General features: G+C 43.7%; 3 protein-coding genes across 5 annotated transcripts; 2 read left to right on the top strand and 1 right to left on the bottom strand.

Annotated features, from left to right (window-relative positions):
* The first annotated feature begins 245 nt into the window (after window positions 1–245).
* ccnp (cyclin P) lies at window positions 246–3,987 on the top strand. Its single transcript, XM_068712525.1, has 9 exons — window positions 246–420; window positions 1,104–1,229; window positions 1,549–1,624; window positions 1,812–1,981; window positions 2,075–2,173; window positions 2,527–2,682; window positions 2,934–3,092; window positions 3,188–3,366; window positions 3,495–3,987. Exons 1-9 carry the CDS (start codon window positions 367–369, stop codon window positions 3,661–3,663), a joined length of 1,188 nt encoding a protein of 395 aa, XP_068568626.1. The 5' UTR covers window positions 246–366; the 3' UTR covers window positions 3,664–3,987.
* Window positions 3,988–4,624: 637 nt separating this feature from the next.
* Window positions 4,625–10,481, top strand: si:ch211-132b12.7 (uncharacterized protein LOC564531 homolog). Of its 3 annotated transcripts, none has more exons than XM_068707138.1 (4): window positions 4,625–4,663; window positions 6,815–6,997; window positions 7,321–7,511; window positions 8,510–10,481. In XM_068707138.1, exons 2-4 carry the CDS (start codon window positions 6,823–6,825, stop codon window positions 9,413–9,415), a joined length of 1,272 nt encoding a protein of 423 aa, XP_068563239.1. In that variant the 5' UTR covers window positions 4,625–4,663; window positions 6,815–6,822; the 3' UTR covers window positions 9,416–10,481. The 3 variants fall into 3 exon arrangements, with proteins under 3 accessions (XP_068563239.1, XP_068563233.1, XP_068563226.1); XM_068707132.1 differs by lacking the exon at window positions 4,625–4,663 and adding an exon at window positions 4,670–4,916; XM_068707125.1 differs by lacking the exon at window positions 4,625–4,663 and adding an exon at window positions 5,085–5,301.
* A 96-nt stretch (window positions 10,482–10,577) lies between these two features.
* On the bottom strand, window positions 10,578–16,380 carry LOC137870105 (sodium- and chloride-dependent GABA transporter 2-like). The gene is made up of 14 exons (XM_068707113.1): window positions 16,221–16,380; window positions 16,008–16,142; window positions 15,111–15,251; window positions 14,557–14,644; window positions 14,319–14,451; window positions 14,108–14,242; window positions 13,929–14,032; window positions 13,703–13,827; window positions 12,561–12,673; window positions 12,330–12,467; window positions 12,055–12,157; window positions 11,696–11,796; window positions 11,439–11,609; window positions 10,578–11,074 (listed from the first exon to the last, which is right to left on the bottom strand). Exons 1-14 carry the CDS (start codon window positions 16,378–16,380, stop codon window positions 10,976–10,978), a joined length of 1,746 nt encoding a protein of 581 aa, XP_068563214.1. The 3' UTR covers window positions 10,578–10,975.
* Between the last annotated feature and the right edge of the window lie 1,404 nt (window positions 16,381–17,784).

Below are 17,784 nucleotides of genomic sequence, written 5' to 3'. Positions count from 1 at the left end.
ACATCATCTTGTTTCCCTCGAACATGTAAAAGAAGGTGGATAAAACTAAAATGTCTAGTTCACACTGAACCATAAGCCTGAACTTTGGGTTATTTCAACGTAACATATATACATAAACCTTATTGGTCACATTGAGCAAAACGTGGTTTTAATTTCTCAAAACGTCGACCGGAAGTCCCGCTCCTAACCCGCTCACCTTGACACCGGTGTGCCCTCCCCAATCAGTGTGGCCCACCTGTCCGTCTTTATTAGCGGCTCTCTGTGCAGCATGGCGGCTCTCTCTCTCTCTGCTCCAGGCCTCCTCCGACACCCGTGGATAAGTAGCTGCAGCGGCCCGGCACGGGAACTTCGTCTCCGGCTGTGATCATGGCCAGGACTGGTTTCTGCGACTCCAAGCCCCTGCTGGACTTACACAAGAAGGTGAGCGCCGGTGGGCTCAACAGACCCGGTCTTAATAATCAGTAGGTCCTAGCAGGATTAAAAAAAGAGAAGGGAAAAAAAAGTTTAGACGTGTAGGGCACAGGTGCTTCAGCTGCTGCAGGGTATTCATATTTACCCCCCTTTTTATTTTTAACCATTTCACTCAGTTCATATATATTTTTAATAATTAATGACGGATTGTAGATAGTATTTATTGAGCAATCAATGAAACCGTTCTCAAGGAAACTCATGCTTTTGCTGTTCCAGTTATGATTATCTATCTATCTATCTATCTATCTATCTATCTATCTATCTATCTATCTATCTATCTATCTATCTATCTATCTCTTTGCCTACTGTTTCTCAAGCTCTACTTAACAGGCCTGCTCCATGTTTATGTTGTTTATGTCAGGAAAGTAATTGCGTCCACCTGTCATGCTCCCAGGTGACACCGCGTCGCTGATTAGATGGCTGGAGTTGAAGTGTGTAGGAGTGTTAATGATTTGAACACATTCATTTAGTGGCATCACTGTCCACTGATAACTAATCCTCATACAGAGAATAAACTGCAGCAACCTGCAGTCGTCGACGTCGTCATCATCAAAGACAATAAAGATGATGTCATAAAGATGGCTAGGCCGTGATCACATCTGTATCAAAAAGACTTTCTGTTGTCCCTGCAGGCGGATGAGAGGCGAGCCCCGTTAAGAACCCGGTCCAATGCCTGTGGGCCCACAGATCGCTGGCAGCCGGTAGAAGTAGACGAGTCCAAGATGGCTCCTGTCAAAATGGAGCCAGAGCGCAGATGGGTACATCTTCTATCCCGCTTGTCATCTCCACCAAACAACATTCTGCAGTGTCTCTAACTTGTTATGACTTTTATTTTCCCGACATATTAGTCTTAAGTGATGCCTTTAAGAGAGATTAGTGAAAGGTCAGGATGTGACTGACCTGCCCTTTTTATTGCAATAGAAGCTACGATTTGTAATCCTCTCTATGAGAAGTTGCGATCACTGTAATGTGGTTCAGAGCATCAGCTAAAAGTATCACGTCTTTTTGTTTTTTTCTCTCTCTCATGGTCATAACAATCCCAATTCCAAGTGTGTGTAAGGTGATGTCTTTTTGCAGGAAAGGAGGTTATCTGCGCAAACAAGTGAAGGCATCCTCATGGGCTTCCATGAAGACAGTTTTACACACTCAGCTGGTAGTGTAATCCATACCAAAGAGTCTCTTTTAAATAATAGTTTAGTTGTGTAAAATACAAGCAGTCATTTTGCTGGACAAAATTTGGAATTCGATGCTCAGATGGATACTTTTATCATGTAAAAAAATGATTTGCTTGCACGTTGCCTTTCTCCTCCTCGTCCTCCTTTTTGCTTCCCGTGGAGCAGATGGGTGTGTGGAGGAGCCCGTGCTTCTTTACCCTCATGGGCTGCAGGGTCTTCCCAGCCTGCAGGCACTGGTGCCCAGCTTGCTGCGCCATGAGGTGGAGACGGCACTGGAGAAACTGGACCTTCTATGGGACCGAGCGTACGCTTGGGATATGTTCTTGGATATGATGGTGAGTGAGATCGTGTGATTGAGGGGCAGATCGGCACTGAATCTCTTTAAATATTTAGCGTGTGCCTCCTGTTTTTCTGTCTTCACCCTGCAGAAAACTCAAACACGAAACTCTTTCCCCACCGCGGACCTGCCGCGGCATTTTACTGATGCCACTCGTGCTGTGCTGGTAGACTGGCTCATTCAAGTACATGTACGTTCTCTTCTGAAGATGGAGGCTTTCCTCTTCCTCCAAAACTAAGCTGGTCTTAATGGCCAGTTAATTTAAGGTCGTGTGCTTGTTGCATATTGTGGCAAAGCTGCAGCAAAATGATTGCTCTCATTTTTTATTGGTTGTGAAAAATAATGCACAGAGTTAAATGGCCTGTCAGGAAAAAGGGGAGATAAAAAAAAGTATGAGCTTTTGCATTTGAGGACATTATTTTTAGCTTACCATAAAGATGAGAAATACCCTGACTCTGTCCAAAGATAACAAACCTGCACCTCTACAGGTACATTATAGATGGATAGTTGTCGATCTTGATTGCCTGGTTTATTTCCTACCAGGAGTTGATGCATTTTCAGGAAGAGACCCTCTATCTGGCCATACACCTCGTCAACCGCTCCCTGCGTGAGATAAAGGTCCCCACGGTCAACCTGCAGCTCCTCGGCATGGTTTGCCTCTTCCTCGCTGCGAAGATGGAAGAGTGCCTCCTGCCCGAGGTAAGCAGGCTCCGCCCTCCCAAACTATGAAGCTACGCAGTATGTTGACTGATTGTGTGGCGTCTAACGTATCTAAATGATCCATGATTGGATTGTGTCGAGGTTTCATTTGATTCATACTTATAGATTTACAGCTCTTAAACTTCAATTGAATGAATGTAGTAATGATCAAACCTCTTTAAGAAAAGACTCATTTCTTCTTCTTCTTCTTCTTCTTCTTCTTCTTCTTCTTCTTCTTCCTCCCCCTCCAGGTGTCTGGACTCTGCTACTTGATGGACCACACCTACACGAAGCATCAGCTGCTGCGAATGGAGCGCAAGGTCCTCCTCGGGCTCAAGTTCGATTTCTCCTACTGCCCCCCTCTGCACTTCCTCCTCCTCCTCGCCTCGGTTGCTCGCTGCAGTGCCACGGTAGATCTCTACTCGTTCGTAACTCATTCTGTCCGCGAGGTTATTTTTTTTTCCCGCAGCATGTAGAGATTTTGAAGCGTCATCTGTGCCACCAGGCGGTGTGGATGGCTCGGTATCTGCTGGAGCTGTCTCTCCTGGAGGGTCAGTGTGTGGTGTTTCTGCCCGTGCGGCTGGCAGGAGCGGCCCTCTGCGTGTCCCGCCAAGTTCTGCAGGAGCCCTCAACACCAGGAGGGGAGGCTGCATGGTGCCTGGCCTCCAGTGTCCACGTCGGCAGGTGTGTCTCATGAAGTGATTTCTAAGATGGACTCTCATCCACTGTACCCAACTACTCACCGCAGTTACAGAGCTCTGGCTTTGTCAACATCCACCGTAGGCGTCATTTTAAAAATGTTTGTTTTTCAGTGAGACCTCCCTGCTGAGGATCATGCACATACTGGCCAATGCTGCAGCCAAGGCCCACACCCGAGAGACCTGCGCTAGTTTTATTAAATTCTCCTCCCCAGAGACCATGCAGGTCAGCAGGCACCCTGGTCTAAAGAACGCCGCTGGCCTGCTGGGTGTATGCACTTGACATTCCTGATTCGCAGAAACTCAATTATATTCCGAAGCTTCAAAGCAGAGGTGCTAGACCAGTATCACTTGAGGACTTGACTCCCCATGTAGTCCAGGCCTCTGACCAAGGCTGTGTGTTCTTTGCTGTGGATCCTGAAGAGTTACCATGGAATTGGGTGAGGAAGAAGTGTGAATAATGTTAATGCCAAATATTGTTTTGACAAAGTATTGTATGCACTCTGTGTGTATGTGATGTTTGTGTTTTATGTTCTTATCTTGCAGCCGATTTAGAAAATATTTGAATTGTGTTGATGTGTCCTTGTCCTGTGGGCTGTCTATCAAAGTCATTATGAAACTTTTAATGTAAAATAAAGTGTCTGCTGCAAAGTTTAAAAGTTTCAGCTGCTTATTTTTTTGCACTAACTGCAATTTGTACAGTTCTACGGGACAACAGCGCCCCCTTATGGCTGCAGGGCTGCATTGTTTGGCCGTTCCTGCTCACATGTGCAATCACACTGACACAGCTGACTGGCACTTCACAGAATGTTGGACGGCTGGTGCAGCACGTATCAAGAGTATTCCTTTGCACACCGTGCATATTGTGTAACTGCGTTTTTTGCCATTAACAGGATTAGTTTTGTCCATCACATATTCAGTTAGATTAGCTTTCAACAGTTGTGTATGCAGGTTCATTCCAACACGCAGTAATGGGTTTGTTGGCACAGGCGACATATGTGGTCACTTGCTGTTTGGATAAAACCCAGCAACATGACTGGATATTATTATGTTTACTTCCAATATAAAATGTGGTGAGCCTCCTTTTGTTTTAATGCACACTTGTTTATTGCGCAATACGTTTTCCTCCACCATGACTGCTCTGGCTGCTACACGTGCGCTCGTTTCTGATTGGCTGTCGTAGTTGTCTCATGGTTCAATCGGCGTTTAGCTCGCGCAGAGAGATCATTTTTATTGTGTCTGGTGGGAGGTCCAACCGGCAGCCGTCTGTGGGTTCAGCTGAGGTAACGCGCACAATTGTCACCCCCTCCCCCTCCGTGTTTAATGGCGTCATTGGTGGGCCACGTTTTGTTTGTCTTGTTAAGCCATTAGGCAAGGGTCATTTCGATATTTTGTTTTGTTTTGTCGCTCTTTTGTTTTTCTATTTCTTTTTAACATGTAGTCACGTCAAACAGCGGCGTCAAGCTAGCTAGGATTTAGCCACCGGGATTTCAAAACAAAAGCGGGGAAGCTGCCCACTTTTGGATAAACGTTCAGGTAAGTACTGGTTAATGAAATTATAATCAAGAGGATTGTGTATTACACGAACTACTATCAGACCAGGTGGTATTCTACATAAAATCCCCCTTGTTCTTGTACGTGTGCATTTTATTCTGAAACCAACCGGATATGATTTTCCCAGCCCTGGCTAGCTTGACAGACATCGTCTTATGTCAGCGCGACTCACTGTACTCTTATCTCACGGCGTAGGTTATTTAACAAAGAGAGGAACATGAAACCATTGTATTTCACTGTAACTGACGGACAACAATTTAAACATGACACTGCGGGTTAACCGTCGCGTTTCTCAGTGCGTCAAGAGCGCGCGCAAGTGGGAAAAACGACCATTATTGGAAACAATTGGCTTGTTTTACTATTGAAGGTAAGTTTTCCACTGTAGACAGAGGAGATAGGGAATGTTTTGGTTTTGGAAAAGACGCAATATTGCTGAGTCTTTATACTTCCTATTCAAGCTCTCACTCTTTTATAACTTTTTCGTCTCACATGTGTCCGTCAGCCTGTTAACGACGCGTGATGTCGTTTAAAATGTCCAAATTACTTTGATTAGTGCGTTTCTTTTTGTGTCTGTGTGTGTATGTGTGTTTGCGGCCAGTGTGTGAGAGGAAGTGTGTTTCCAAGTTGAGTGTTACATAACAGGGGTGGAAGGAGGAGGAGGGGTGCTGCTGTTTCAGCTGAGATGTGCTGCCTTCAGGGACCCGCTGCCTCTGTGATGTTTGAGACACAAAAAAGTTTGACGTACTTCCAGGATAGCGGACATTTTTTATGAAAGGGATACCTGGTGTTTATCGAAGGTGGAGAACACTGAATGTTGATACAGCCCATCTTAAAAGCCAAAATATCACTTTAAATCTTAACGTACAACTCTTCCACTGAAGAGCTTTACATGTTGATGCAGTGTAGAAGACATGACGTGTGAATATGAAGTGCATGGCTGCATTGTTGATACTGTAGAGACGCATCATCACCCACACTCCTAATGCAGAGCACAGAGCAGTATATTGTGCTATTCAGAGACTATAAAGAGGTATTCCATGTACAATCTGTTCTTCAGTGTTTGGATTTGCACTTTGTTCAGTAGATACAGTAATCCAGCTCCTTGCAGAGGACCCCAAATACACACCAAAAAGCCGGGGGAAAAAACAATTAAAATCCGCTGACTGCTTTACACGTTTGTCACGTTTCTGTAACTGGAAGTAGTGGTTCAAACCTGTTTCTTCTTTGGTTTAACGGGCTCTCTGTTGACTCAAAACAACACACGACATATGCATTCCTTTGTCTCCATGTAAATACATGTGCACACATGCATGTCAACATTGGGAAAAGTGTTTATACAAATGGGATTGTGTGTGTGTGTGTGTGTGTGTGTATTTCTTTGGATTTCTCAAATATATATATATATATATATATATATATATATATATATATATATATATATATATATATATATATATATATATATATATGTGTAGCGTTATGGCACTGTATATACTCATACGACTTTATGTGAAACTACATTTTAGCTGATATTCTCTTGAGTTATTGTTTGTGGGTATTCAGATGACGTCACTATTGTGTGCATAAGTTACCTCGGACAAAAACACAACCATCGGCGCACGATGTGGATTCACATGAGGAAAAAACATTGGAAACACGAAAAACGACACACAAGAAAATGTTCTATACAGACGGCAATTAGACGCTGGATCTTATCCCAGAATGCAGTGGGTGTTTGTTATGGTGCAACCTGGGCAGGTCACCAGTCCATCACGGTGCCAACACGGACCTCTGACTCATGAGAGCAACATTTATTTTGGTTTTTAATGCTGTCAATATCTGCTATTAAGTGACTCAGATATCGTGTTTTCTCTCATTAGGGCCCAGCATGCCGAAGGAACAGCCTTGCTGTGGCGAGCGCAGTTCTTGTGCCACATCCAGCAAGAATGCTAAAAATAAGAGCAACCGCATGACTCTGCTGGCGATGCGTGATACCAAAGACGCGGACGACTCCAGTGGGACGGCCTCCCGCTGCAGCTCAGAAAAAGACTCTGGCTACTCTGGTGAGTAAATATGTAACCAGAGCAAGACCATTTGCCAAGTTTTATTCTCGACTGGTATTTTCCACACACGCCCATTTATCTTCACAAGTCAGCTCAAGGCGGTAGTAATACAAGCTGAATTGGACAAACAGTGCAGTACACAATAGATAGGACATTCTCTACTTGTAATGACACTCTGAAGACGAGGTTATTGTGCTGACTTTCAGGTTTAATTTGATTACGGTTGACATGTACATTTCTAACACTACCAGCCTACGTCACAAAAGCAGTCTCTTGGAGCATGGCTTTACTCTGCGTCAGTCGGAATGTATTTCTTCCAACAGACGGGCAGCAGACGGATGTGGAGGACCAGCGGAGCAACAGAAGCCAGTGCAGAGGCGGCGGGCGGGCAGAACCTTCACAGCCGGGACTAAATATCGATATCCGGCGCGGGAATCCTGGGAAACCTCCCCTGATGCCAGCAGACCGCCAGCTGCCACCCTTCTACATCATCAACAACATTGTGATTCAGCAGGTAAGAGTTTTCTTCATGCATCTCCCACCAAAACAGGGAGGGGGGAAAGTACAATGTGAGATTCCTCTTCAAAGGAGCTAAATGTACTCATACACCACCTGTTAATACTGTGTCTACTAATTGATTTCTATGGTATCACCATTTTCTTTCTTTGATTATGCAATTTAGTTTTTAATGCCTATATAATTGCTTCATATTAGTCTATGCGAAGGTAGGAAGTTACCGCTTTTTTTCTTTGAGTAACAAAGCCGAAGCGATGACGCAGGAAGTAGCGGACCGTCCGAGATCCGCAGGGATACGATCTACACCCTGACATTTTAATACCAAAGTATGATAATACTACATATTACAGTAAAGTATGTAAATAATGTGGGTGTCACACATTGTCAGGAAACGCAGAGGTAGACACGGCTAAAGCTGCATGCAAACTCCGTCATGGACAGATAGCGTGTCGCGGTAGAAGATCAACACGAGTACCCAGAGTGCTCGGCCGACACTCGCATCCAAATCAGCCGACGCTACAACTGCAGTGCATCCATACGCCGACGTTTGTGTTGAATGCATTTGACCGGAGCTGACCAATGGCCCTTCTCGAGGTGCTTGAGAGAGCGAGGCCCAATCCCAACATTCACACTCACGGTGGATTTGACAATTACCTCACAATTGTGCATCAAGGTAACGTGATATGTTGCCACATGGGGTCCTGTCTCATTCATATTGATTCCATTTCAAGTCACGTGTGACTACGTCTGGGTTTCAAAATAAAGTGTTGACAAAAGGTCTGGAAATCCGATGAATTGGATTATATTCACAAAAAGGAGAAAACATGTAACCTGTGTTCCTTACAGATTAAATCCAAAACTGTAGAATTGCAATACTTAGAATTTGCGATACATATCAAATCGTTAACATGATAGTATTGAATGTGGCGATAAGCATGTTGTCCCCTAGTGTTTAATGTCTCATACTTGCTTCCTTCTTCCTCGCTGTCCCACCAGCCGGACGTGATCCAGAAAAGAGATCAGCTGCCGCAGAGAACTGGAAGCAGGGAAACCAGCGCTGCCCGCATGATCCTCTTCCATCAGCCTAGCCTGTTGCCGGCCGCTCGACAGCTCCACGAGACCTTCTCCCGGAGTCCCAACGTCACGGGGAAGAAAACAAATGACACCTACCTGCCCATTCTCAACTCCTACCCACGCATTGCCCCACTGCCCAGCAAGAAGCCGCCTGATAAATCGTCACCGTACGATGAAGCACAGAATCTTAGCAAGAGAGTGTGCACAGAACTCAAGGTGGATGACACACCTGTGACCAGGAGTCTACCTGAGCAGCGCCTTTGCGAGCAACCCAAATCAGCAGCCTTAACCTCCAGGCGGCCATGTTCCTCTTCAACCACAGATTGTCCGTCCTCCTCCAGTCCCACTGCTGTCTCCTTGAGCCAAAGCTCCGTCCTCAAAACCAGAGGACTTCACAGAAACAGCTCCACCAGAACTCGCCAACACCGTTTCCTCAACACAGTGGAGATCCTGAAACAGTCGGGTCTGTTGGACATAACGCTGCGAACGAAGGAGCTGCTGCGGCAGAGCAAGGCCACCGAGCGGGACATTGCGCAGCTCCGCCAGCACACGGAGCTTCTGTGCCAGGCCGTGAGCGACCCCAGCTGTACCTGGGAACATCTACACCGAGCAATGGCCGAGTCCGGCAGCTACCCCAACATTAAAACCCTGCAAAATCCAGACTCTGCCAGTCAACCAGCGAGTGTTTCCACAGGCGACGCCATTGGGCCACTAGGTGCTGAGAGCTCAGAGGTGCGGCCGGACGTAAACTCAGGCAGGGAGCTGCAGGCCGGAGGGAAATGGTCAGAGAAAGACACCTTCATGCCTCCCGACAGTTCTACCGACTAGCACAATCCACAGGGCCTTTTTAAAGGGAGAGCGAGTACTCAGGGCTATTTTTGGTTGTTATGTGTGGCTTTAACGGTTCATCCCTGGTTATTTAAACTCAGTTTGATAGGGATTGCGCGAAATATCTCTGCGGGTCAATGGGAAACCAACAGTCACTCGTACTTATTGCACATGTCGCGGTTTGTTTGCGGTTGTCTTAATGTTTTTCACCAGATTTGTGAAAGCTGATTGAATTCTCTTAAGTGCAATTCAGGATACCACTTCAGATTTTATAGAACCACTCAGATGTGTCTCTGCTTGTGGGCCACTTAAAGGATTATGTGAGAATACGATGTCTCACCCGGGAGGCAGAGGAAATTGGCTTGCACTCAGGTGGCAAGACGGTGTGTATTAATTACTTCAGTCGGTTGTTTCGTTCTCACGGCAGACCAACTTAAATCAGTGAAAGGATGAGTACAGCAGTCAAAACAAGGTGATAAACAAGATTGGTGGCTTCAAAACAACGAAGCTCAACGGCTCCCAGCAAAATATCACTTTCAGGAAACATGCAGCACCTGAGGCACAACTCTGCGCTCAGCGCTGCAGAGAACGTCTCTCTGTAACGTCACAAGCTGCGCTACACTGGACCGCCACCAGGACTTCTATCCAAATACTTGTCAACCAAGCCTTAATTGCTCTTTTTCCACTTTGATATTTTTGGCGTTATGTCTTTGTCACGGGTTCTCATATCACTTTCATTTTACAAATACAGCACACATCATATTTTAATAGAAGAATTCAACTCAGCATCTCAAAGATAATCAATGATGTGGTTTCCTCTCGTGTGTCGAGCCGGAGACGGAGTACGGTCTGCATTGTGAATTTGATTGTGCGACAATGTTAAAGTATGAAAGTACTTTGCTGAAGTGGTTATCATCATGTGATAAGTTGAATTATTTGTCATCTATTTCTTTGTGCTTATATCCATATGACGGACATCACTTCCAACGCATTTCTGAAAAGTGTTTCACATTGTATTTTTTCATAATTTCAAGGTATTTAAATAAAGCAATATCTGAGGAATATACTCTGTCATTGTATCATGTGCGTCTTTTTAAATTGAGCCCCGTTATACAAAGAAGTGCTTACATTATGACAAGAACTTATAACTTGTTGACTGTTGAGGAGGTAATCAGTGTTTCCTGCGATGTATTCTCAATATATATTTCTAGGATCTCTTGAAATATCAACAGCATGTTTTACAGATAACAGTCATTTACCTCAGACATATCATAATGTAACACTTGGAGTAACAAGCCAGTATTGTTGAGATAAAGTAAATAAGACAAGTGTTGCTTGTCTTTGAATTATAGTCTTAAGAAAAGCAGAAAAAGTAATATCACAATCTAACCAGCCTGCTCAGTAACTGATCTTTGTCCAATAACTTGATTTATAGAACACCTTTCAAAAACAAATACTATAAGAAATGAAGATCAAGATCTAAGCAAAGCCATTCAAAAAGGAAAGGTGTTGTACACATAAATGAGGTTGATGAAGAGTTCCGGATCAACTGGAAGTGAGTCAGTGCAGACCTTCCCCTCTCATGTGTTGCAGCTCAGCTTCTTCTCCCTTTTGGGTCAGTGAGCAGTCAGGGGCCGGTTGGCACAGATGATGGAAGCGCTACGAAAATTGAGAGAAGTATTCACCGAAAGCTTGAAGCATTCATTCATGCAATCATCAATATCACTGATGCTGCATGCATCAACTGCTGATGCTGTTGGTAGTTAGAGAATGTAGCTTGTACTCTGAAAAATCAACACTATACTTTGATCAATACACATTTCCTACTTTTAAAGACCCTCACTTTACAGCCTAATCATCATAATAAATCCTAAAAATGACGACAACTCTTGCTGATGGGACGTCAGACATCCATTGCTCTTTTGCTTGTTATTGACACATACTCAATGTATTCATTATGTGACATATACACCGTGTGATTTCTTGAATTAATCATTCAAAATCAATTACACAGTTGTCCCACCTGTCTCAAGTTCCCAGTCCCAGTTCCCAGTTTATACAGCGCCCATCCCGGCACAAGCAGGATGGAGGAAAAGGAGAACATCCAGCCCAAGGTGTATGCCCAGGCTGGATACACGTACCAGCGATTAAAAGTCAGAGGCTGATACTCGACTACGGAACATATAAAAGAGGCCTGAGAAAACAATAACAAAAAGAGGGATTCAGAAGTTATCCTGACATTACAGTGTAAGAACATCTGGAGCATAAAAAGTCACTCACCAGTAAGACCAGCGGTGTGAAGTAAAGCCAGCAGATTTTAAAGAACGGGTTGGGGTGCACACCTGCCATGTCCTTAATGATGCCGCACAACCGCTCTGCCCCTTTGTAGGAGATGAGGTTGGATGATCAGCACATCAGAGTAATGTTTGTGAATGTCATTTAAAGGGGAACTTTTCTATTATTCTCACATCGTCTGAGAACATAACCACAAGGATGTCATCAGGGGTTTGATGCGTTTTTAGAACTCAAGGGACTAAAAGTCATCATATCTCAGCCTCTGCTGCTTTGATTTTGATCTTACCCCCAGCTTTATTTAGGTCCTTTATAAAATTGCCCCTTTTAATAAACAGTATACCTACCAAACATCCATGCCAGTGCAATGACTTCAAACACGCAGAGAAAGAGGATGCAGGCTCCGTTACAAGCAAAGTAGTCAAACATCTGGAACACGTACATTCCTCCCTGGAGACATTGTTTTGACATGGTTTTATTCATTTTACTTTATATTTTTCAGATGCATGCATCTTGTTATAATGATGAAACAAAATCATGATTAAAAAAAAGACATTACCGTACATTACATTTTGGTAGCAATACACCGCTAGTAAATGTACATTTAATACTAAATACTGACCTCAGTGATCATGACAAGCTGAGAGAAGAAGCATGTGAGGCAGAAGAGGAGGAGGAAACATTCCCGCCGGCCTGCTCTGCGCATCACTGTGGGAAACATATCGATGATGGACGTCATCACAACCTCCATGGCGACAAACTGTACAGAGACAGGACGACACACAATAAGTACATTGACCGATGGGAATTCTTTTTTTTCCTCCACAAGGAGTTAATTAAAAGTACGTCTTACTTCTGTGTCCAGACCCAAGAGGATGAGCATGACAAAGAAGCAGATGGACCACAGTTGGGGCAGAGGCATCATGGCTACAGCCTGAGGGTATGCAATGAACGCCAAGCCTGGACCTGGAAAACAACAAAGCCAGATTCATCCCCGTCTATTATCTGCCTTTGTTGTTCAACCAATTTAGCATTGATAACTTTGCAGAGTAAAAGCGATACGCATCCAGGTGGGAATGCAGAGGAAATCTCATCAATCAAGTAACTAATAAACAACCTCCTCAGTCAATCTCTTTACAAGTGTGTCTCAAGAAAGTTAAGTTTGTAGTAAACTGGATGCAGATTGTGAGCGCAAGAATCTTTGTCACTGAAAACAACAAGGCCAAAGTTGACAGCTTTATTCTCGTGATCATGTTTGTCTTCATGGTTTTTGGTGAGGACGATTACCCAGTTAACATGAATACATTTGATGCCTGATTATAATAATGCCCATTATATTGATAGAGTATAAGTGTGTGTAGATACATATGTGGACATGTGACCTATTATGAGATATACCAGCGTGAATCTGAGCACTGAATGAAGGAATGGCCAAAGTGTCGGCTGATGATTGAGAAACTGTACGGAAGTCAGTCTGACTGTGTTTGTCCTGTAAATATTTGGGTAGGGAAGGGAAGAGACATGACAACATGTGCTAAAGTACTGTTTGAGGCTGAGTAACTGTTAATGTGCTGGTCGTGTCTATGGTTGTCCTCAAGATGGCAGCAGCGTTTTACCCATTGTGGACTAGCGGTGAAATAAGTACTCGGATCCTCCACTTTGAATACCAAAAAACTATGTAAAAATACTCAATAAATAAATAGTCCTGCAGTCAGACTACTTAAGTGAAAGTAATGGCACTGTGGTAAAATGACTTCTTAATATTCTTAATATTGATTCATCAGTGTATAAACAGCATTTTACAGTTGTAGCTGCAGGTGGAGCTACTTTATACACAGTTTAGTCCTGTGGTTCCTAGTGGTCACAAGATAAATGTGAGGGTTTGTGAAGTAATTAATCTGTCTTTGTTTTTGGATTTCTTTCATTTTAGTTTTTTTTATTGTGAAATATTGGATACTTTGCATCTTTCTGAATGCCTCTGACGACTTGCATTACCTGACTCGGCCACTTCTGCAATAGGAACGCCCTGCTCGTGAGCCATGAATCCCAGCACAGAGAAGACTGCAAACCCAGCTACGATGCTGGTAGCGCTGTTCAGCAAACACAGCCCCAGACAGTCTCTGCAAAACACATCGTGTGTGCACTCTGTAAATTCATCCATGTTAATGCGTAGCTCTGATGTCAGAGTTGTTGTCACACTCAAACATTGAGTAATACTCACTTATAGCAGTTGTTGTTGTAGGTGTTGTAGCTGCCTAGCACGGTTAAGGAGCCCACACCCACGCCGTATGAGAAGAGGATCTGAGCCCCAGCCTCCATCCAGACCTGTTTCAACACAGCATCAGTGAGTAAAGTCCTCCATGAACTTCCCACTGTTACAGTACATCATGAACCTCCTACCTGAGGGTCTGTGAGTCGCGAGGGTTCAGGCAGAAGATAATAAACCACGCCTTGTAGAGCCCCAGGAAGAGTGAGTCCACGGATCAAAAGAATAACCAACATCACATATGGGAAGGTAGCAGTGAAATACACCACCTGGGGAAAAAAGACAAAGCATTTTAGAGATAAACTTTATACGCTTTTACCACAGTTTCAGGGCTTATTTAAATACCTTTCCTGTAGACTTGACCCCTTTCCAGATGCAGAAGTAGCAGATGATCCACATCACAATCAGGCACAACAGCACATCCCATCTGATGCTGCCTATCTCCTCAATCCCACTTGAGATACCAAGCACTCGTCGTCTAGAAGGAACAAAAGATCAACAAATGCGTTTTATCGAGACTAATCATGACTCATTTTGGCACATTTAAATCAACCTAGAGGCGTTAGTATATCCGTATACATACTCCCAGAACTCTGTGGCAGCAAAGGTTGTGTTAGTCTGGTTGGTCCATTTAAAGGTTTCATTGTGTGTGGAAAAGTCTATGCAGTTTTCTGAAAGAATAATAAGACAAAACACGTATTAATAGTCACAAAGCAGATGTATAATGATCTTCTGTGGTTCTAGGGGGAGGTTGCCAAAGTCTGACAAAATCACCGCGGTTTGGACTTCAAACAGCTTGCATTACAAGCGTTTGGTGTGGAGTTTAAAATATGTAGACATTTACCAGACAGGGAGGGTGCAGTTGAATACGTTAACCAGTTGCATTATGAGCAATGTAGGATTCAATGGTTCCAAAACTTGACCCATGTTAGGGGGTCAAATTCAAAATATCTCTGCTTCTGTTGATTTCATTTTGAAAATTCTTTCTAAATTCTGTCTCTCAAGTCCCCCGACATTATGGACGTTCTTTTAATTGACAGAAAAGTCACTGGAGTGTTGATATCTGTCATCGTAACATCAATGTTAGTGCTCTGTTATACAAGTCAGCCTTAATGCATGTGACAGTGTCCATTTTACCTGTGTTCCAGTAGTTGTTGCAGCTGGCCCAGGGGAGCTGTGAGCTGAAGGAGAAGACCAAGTAGCGCAAAGCCCAGGCCAGAATGATGATGTAGGTCATGCAGCTGTAAAAGAGGATCAGCTGCCCGGCGTAGCCGATACCTGCGGGGCCACATAGACAAACATTATGACATCCTGACTCCCTCCATTTATCCATTAATCCGCTTAGCGGTCAGGGTCACTAACCCGACTGACCTAATGGATCACTAAAACTGCTCACTCACTGTGAGAGACTACTTGTCCATAATGATAAATAGATATATATATAAAAATAAAAAATAACATTTTATTTTCTCTAAGTTATCTCTGTGACTTCTCCAGAATGAAATGTCACTTGATTTTACCCAGCTGTGTAGCTGATATTTTTTAGAAACATTAACAATTATTCAATTTTGATAATTTTTTCATAAACGTGATCTTCAAAAACTATTGGTGGTATCTTTGTTGTGACGAAACCTACCTATCTGTAATGTCAATGTTTTTGGAATATAAATAATATCAGGCACTGCAACAGTTGATTTAGAAATGTCAAAAAAAGCACAACAAAGATCAGATTTATCATTGTGCTTCTATTGTCAGACTCGTGATTAGACAGATTTAAAAAAAAAAAAAGGATCCAAATTGCCCTTGTTTGAAAACCCTTGAAAAAGGGTCACAGAGACCATGCAGTTGCCAGTTTGTCAATGTTTGCCCTGCTGACATTCATGACAGAGCTCTGATATGTGGAGCTTCATGAGTCAGTGTTTACGTCATTCAGTGTCAGAGCGGTTGATGTCATGTGTTACTGCCTCACACACTCAAATCAATCATTCAGAGATTGTTACCAGTGAATCTTCAATAACTTCCTGAACAGCATACCTTCCGCCAAAGGGCACAGCTTCCTCCAGCAGGTGATGCCGCCTTCCTGGGTGTACTGGCCTACCGTTGTCTCCAGCAGGAACAGGGGTACGCCACAAGTCACCACGAACACCAGGTATGGCACCAGGAATGCACCTGAATTTACAAAATGTACAACAATGCATACATGTACTAAGAGATTTCAGGTAACGAGTGAACCTCATATTTGCTTACCTCCTCCGTTTTTGTAGCAGAGGTAAGGAAACCTCCACACGTTGCCGAGGCCGACAACATTTCCCGCCATGGCCAGGAGAAACTCCACCTTGCTGCCCCAGTGTCCTCTCTCCTCCACCTCCACTTGCTTGTGTTTTGTGGCACATATTTTATTCAACATTCTCAAAAGCTCAGTCTGAACCCAATCGTCCTCTTAACCCGCGAGCTTTGTGTGTCCACGTCTTCTCTGGCTTTATATTCAGTACTGTTTCTGTGTCATCTTGTAATGAGCAACTGTCTGACCGGTTAATCAGTTCTAAATGGAAATGTCAATTATCGCCCAGACTGAGCATAAATTGCAATATCTAAACGACAACTGATTAGAAAAGTCCAAATTCCTTGTTGTTATATAACACATAGAATTTTTATTTTAATCAAAGGGATCAAATCAGTCTTTATAAATGTCTTGTCTTGTTCAGCTCAAATACTCCTCTTGTGTTCTTTCAGATGTATCAAAGACGCAACTGTTTGCAAGGGAGTTGAAATGAAGCGCAGCCGATAAGTTTCTCAATATGTTCTGGTGGTATGTGTGTACAGTGTCAATTAAAGTTCAACAAGTTGCACGAGGGAAGACGGATGTAAATGTCACTTCAAAGTCAGTGTGAGAGCTGAGAAGACAAAGACGAGGGACTACTAATAAAATGACATTATGTCACATTTTATCTGGCCTCACATATGACCGCCAGGAGCAAAATCTATGTACGAGCCAAAATAAATAACGTTTACTAACATTATTTTCACTGTGATGCTATTTTTTTTTCATCTCATCTCATCTCATCTTCACCCGCTTATCCGGGATCGGGTCGCGGGGGCAACAGCTCCAGCAGGGGACCCCAAACTTCCCTTTCCCGGTGGCACATCAGCCAGCTCTGATTGGGGTGATCCCGAGGCGCTCCCAGGCCAGTTTGGAGATATAGTCCCTCCACCTGGTCCTGGGCCTCCCTCGGGGTCTCCTCCCAGCTGGTCGTGCCTGGAACACCTCCCTAGGGAGGCGCCCAGGTGGCATCCTCACCAGATGCCCGAACCACCTCAACTGGCTCCTTTCCACGCAAAGGAGCAGCGGCTCTACTCTGAGTCCCTCACGGATGACCGAACTTCTCACCTTGTTTTCAGGTAGTGAAATTATCTACCTTAAGTTTATATTTGTTGTGTTGTATCTGCATTTAATCACACACCCAGCCTGATAAACGGACCGCAGGGCTGAGATGTGATAACCCAGAAGGTGTCTAAGAACATGTTATTACTTTCACTTACTCAGGTGACAAGTTAATTCAGTGTGGCTTTGTGGCACAAGGCAGTAATACTGCCTGTGCCAAAGCACACTGACTGTAATCCTGCGGGCTTATTGTTGGAATGCTGATTCAGCATTCCAAGTATTGTTCTTCGAATCTTTATTCAACTATTTCTTCCGTACGTATTTTGGCACTTAATAACTTCCACATTTCTTAAGCTACAGAAACCATTCAACTATATAAATGTTCAGCTTTTTCAGGAGAGGGGTGCTATTTCTCATAATTTTTCTAAT

Source organism: Cebidichthys violaceus, unplaced genomic scaffold (assembly GCF_023349555.1).
Source record: "Cebidichthys violaceus isolate CVI_PGR_0920_01 unplaced genomic scaffold, fCebVio1.0.p SCAF_1, whole genome shotgun sequence".
Taxonomy (NCBI): Eukaryota; Metazoa; Chordata; class Actinopteri; order Perciformes; family Stichaeidae; genus Cebidichthys; species Cebidichthys violaceus.
Note: the sequence above shows the minus strand (reverse complement) of the source record. Positions and strands in the feature narration are given on the sequence as shown.

Coding starts and splice junctions, on each gene's coding strand:
- ccnp (XM_068712525.1), top strand. CDS start 367: ATGGCCAGGACTGGTTTCTGCGACTCCAAGCCCCTGCTGGACTTACAC. Junction 421..1,103: donor TGCTGGACTTACACAAGAAG/GTGAGCGCCGGT, acceptor TTGTCCCTGCAG/GCGGATGAGAGGCGAGCCCC. Junction 1,625..1,811: donor CAGTTTTACACACTCAGCTG/GTAGTGTAATCC, acceptor CCCGTGGAGCAG/ATGGGTGTGTGGAGGAGCCC.
- si:ch211-132b12.7 (XM_068707138.1), top strand. CDS start 6,823: ATGCCGAAGGAACAGCCTTGCTGTGGCGAGCGCAGTTCTTGTGCCACA. Junction 6,998..7,320: donor AAAAGACTCTGGCTACTCTG/GTGAGTAAATAT, acceptor TTCTTCCAACAG/ACGGGCAGCAGACGGATGTG. Junction 7,512..8,509: donor ACAACATTGTGATTCAGCAG/GTAAGAGTTTTC, acceptor CTGTCCCACCAG/CCGGACGTGATCCAGAAAAG.
- LOC137870105 (XM_068707113.1), bottom strand. CDS start 16,380: ATGTTGAATAAAATATGTGCCACAAAACACAAGCAAGTGGAGGTGGAG. Junction 14,645..15,110: donor CAACAACTACTGGAACACAG/GTAAAATGGACA, acceptor TTATTCTTTCAG/AAAACTGCATAGACTTTTCC. Junction 14,033..14,107: donor CGCGACTCACAGACCCTCAG/GTAGGAGGTTCA, acceptor GTGTTGAAACAG/GTCTGGATGGAGGCTGGGGC.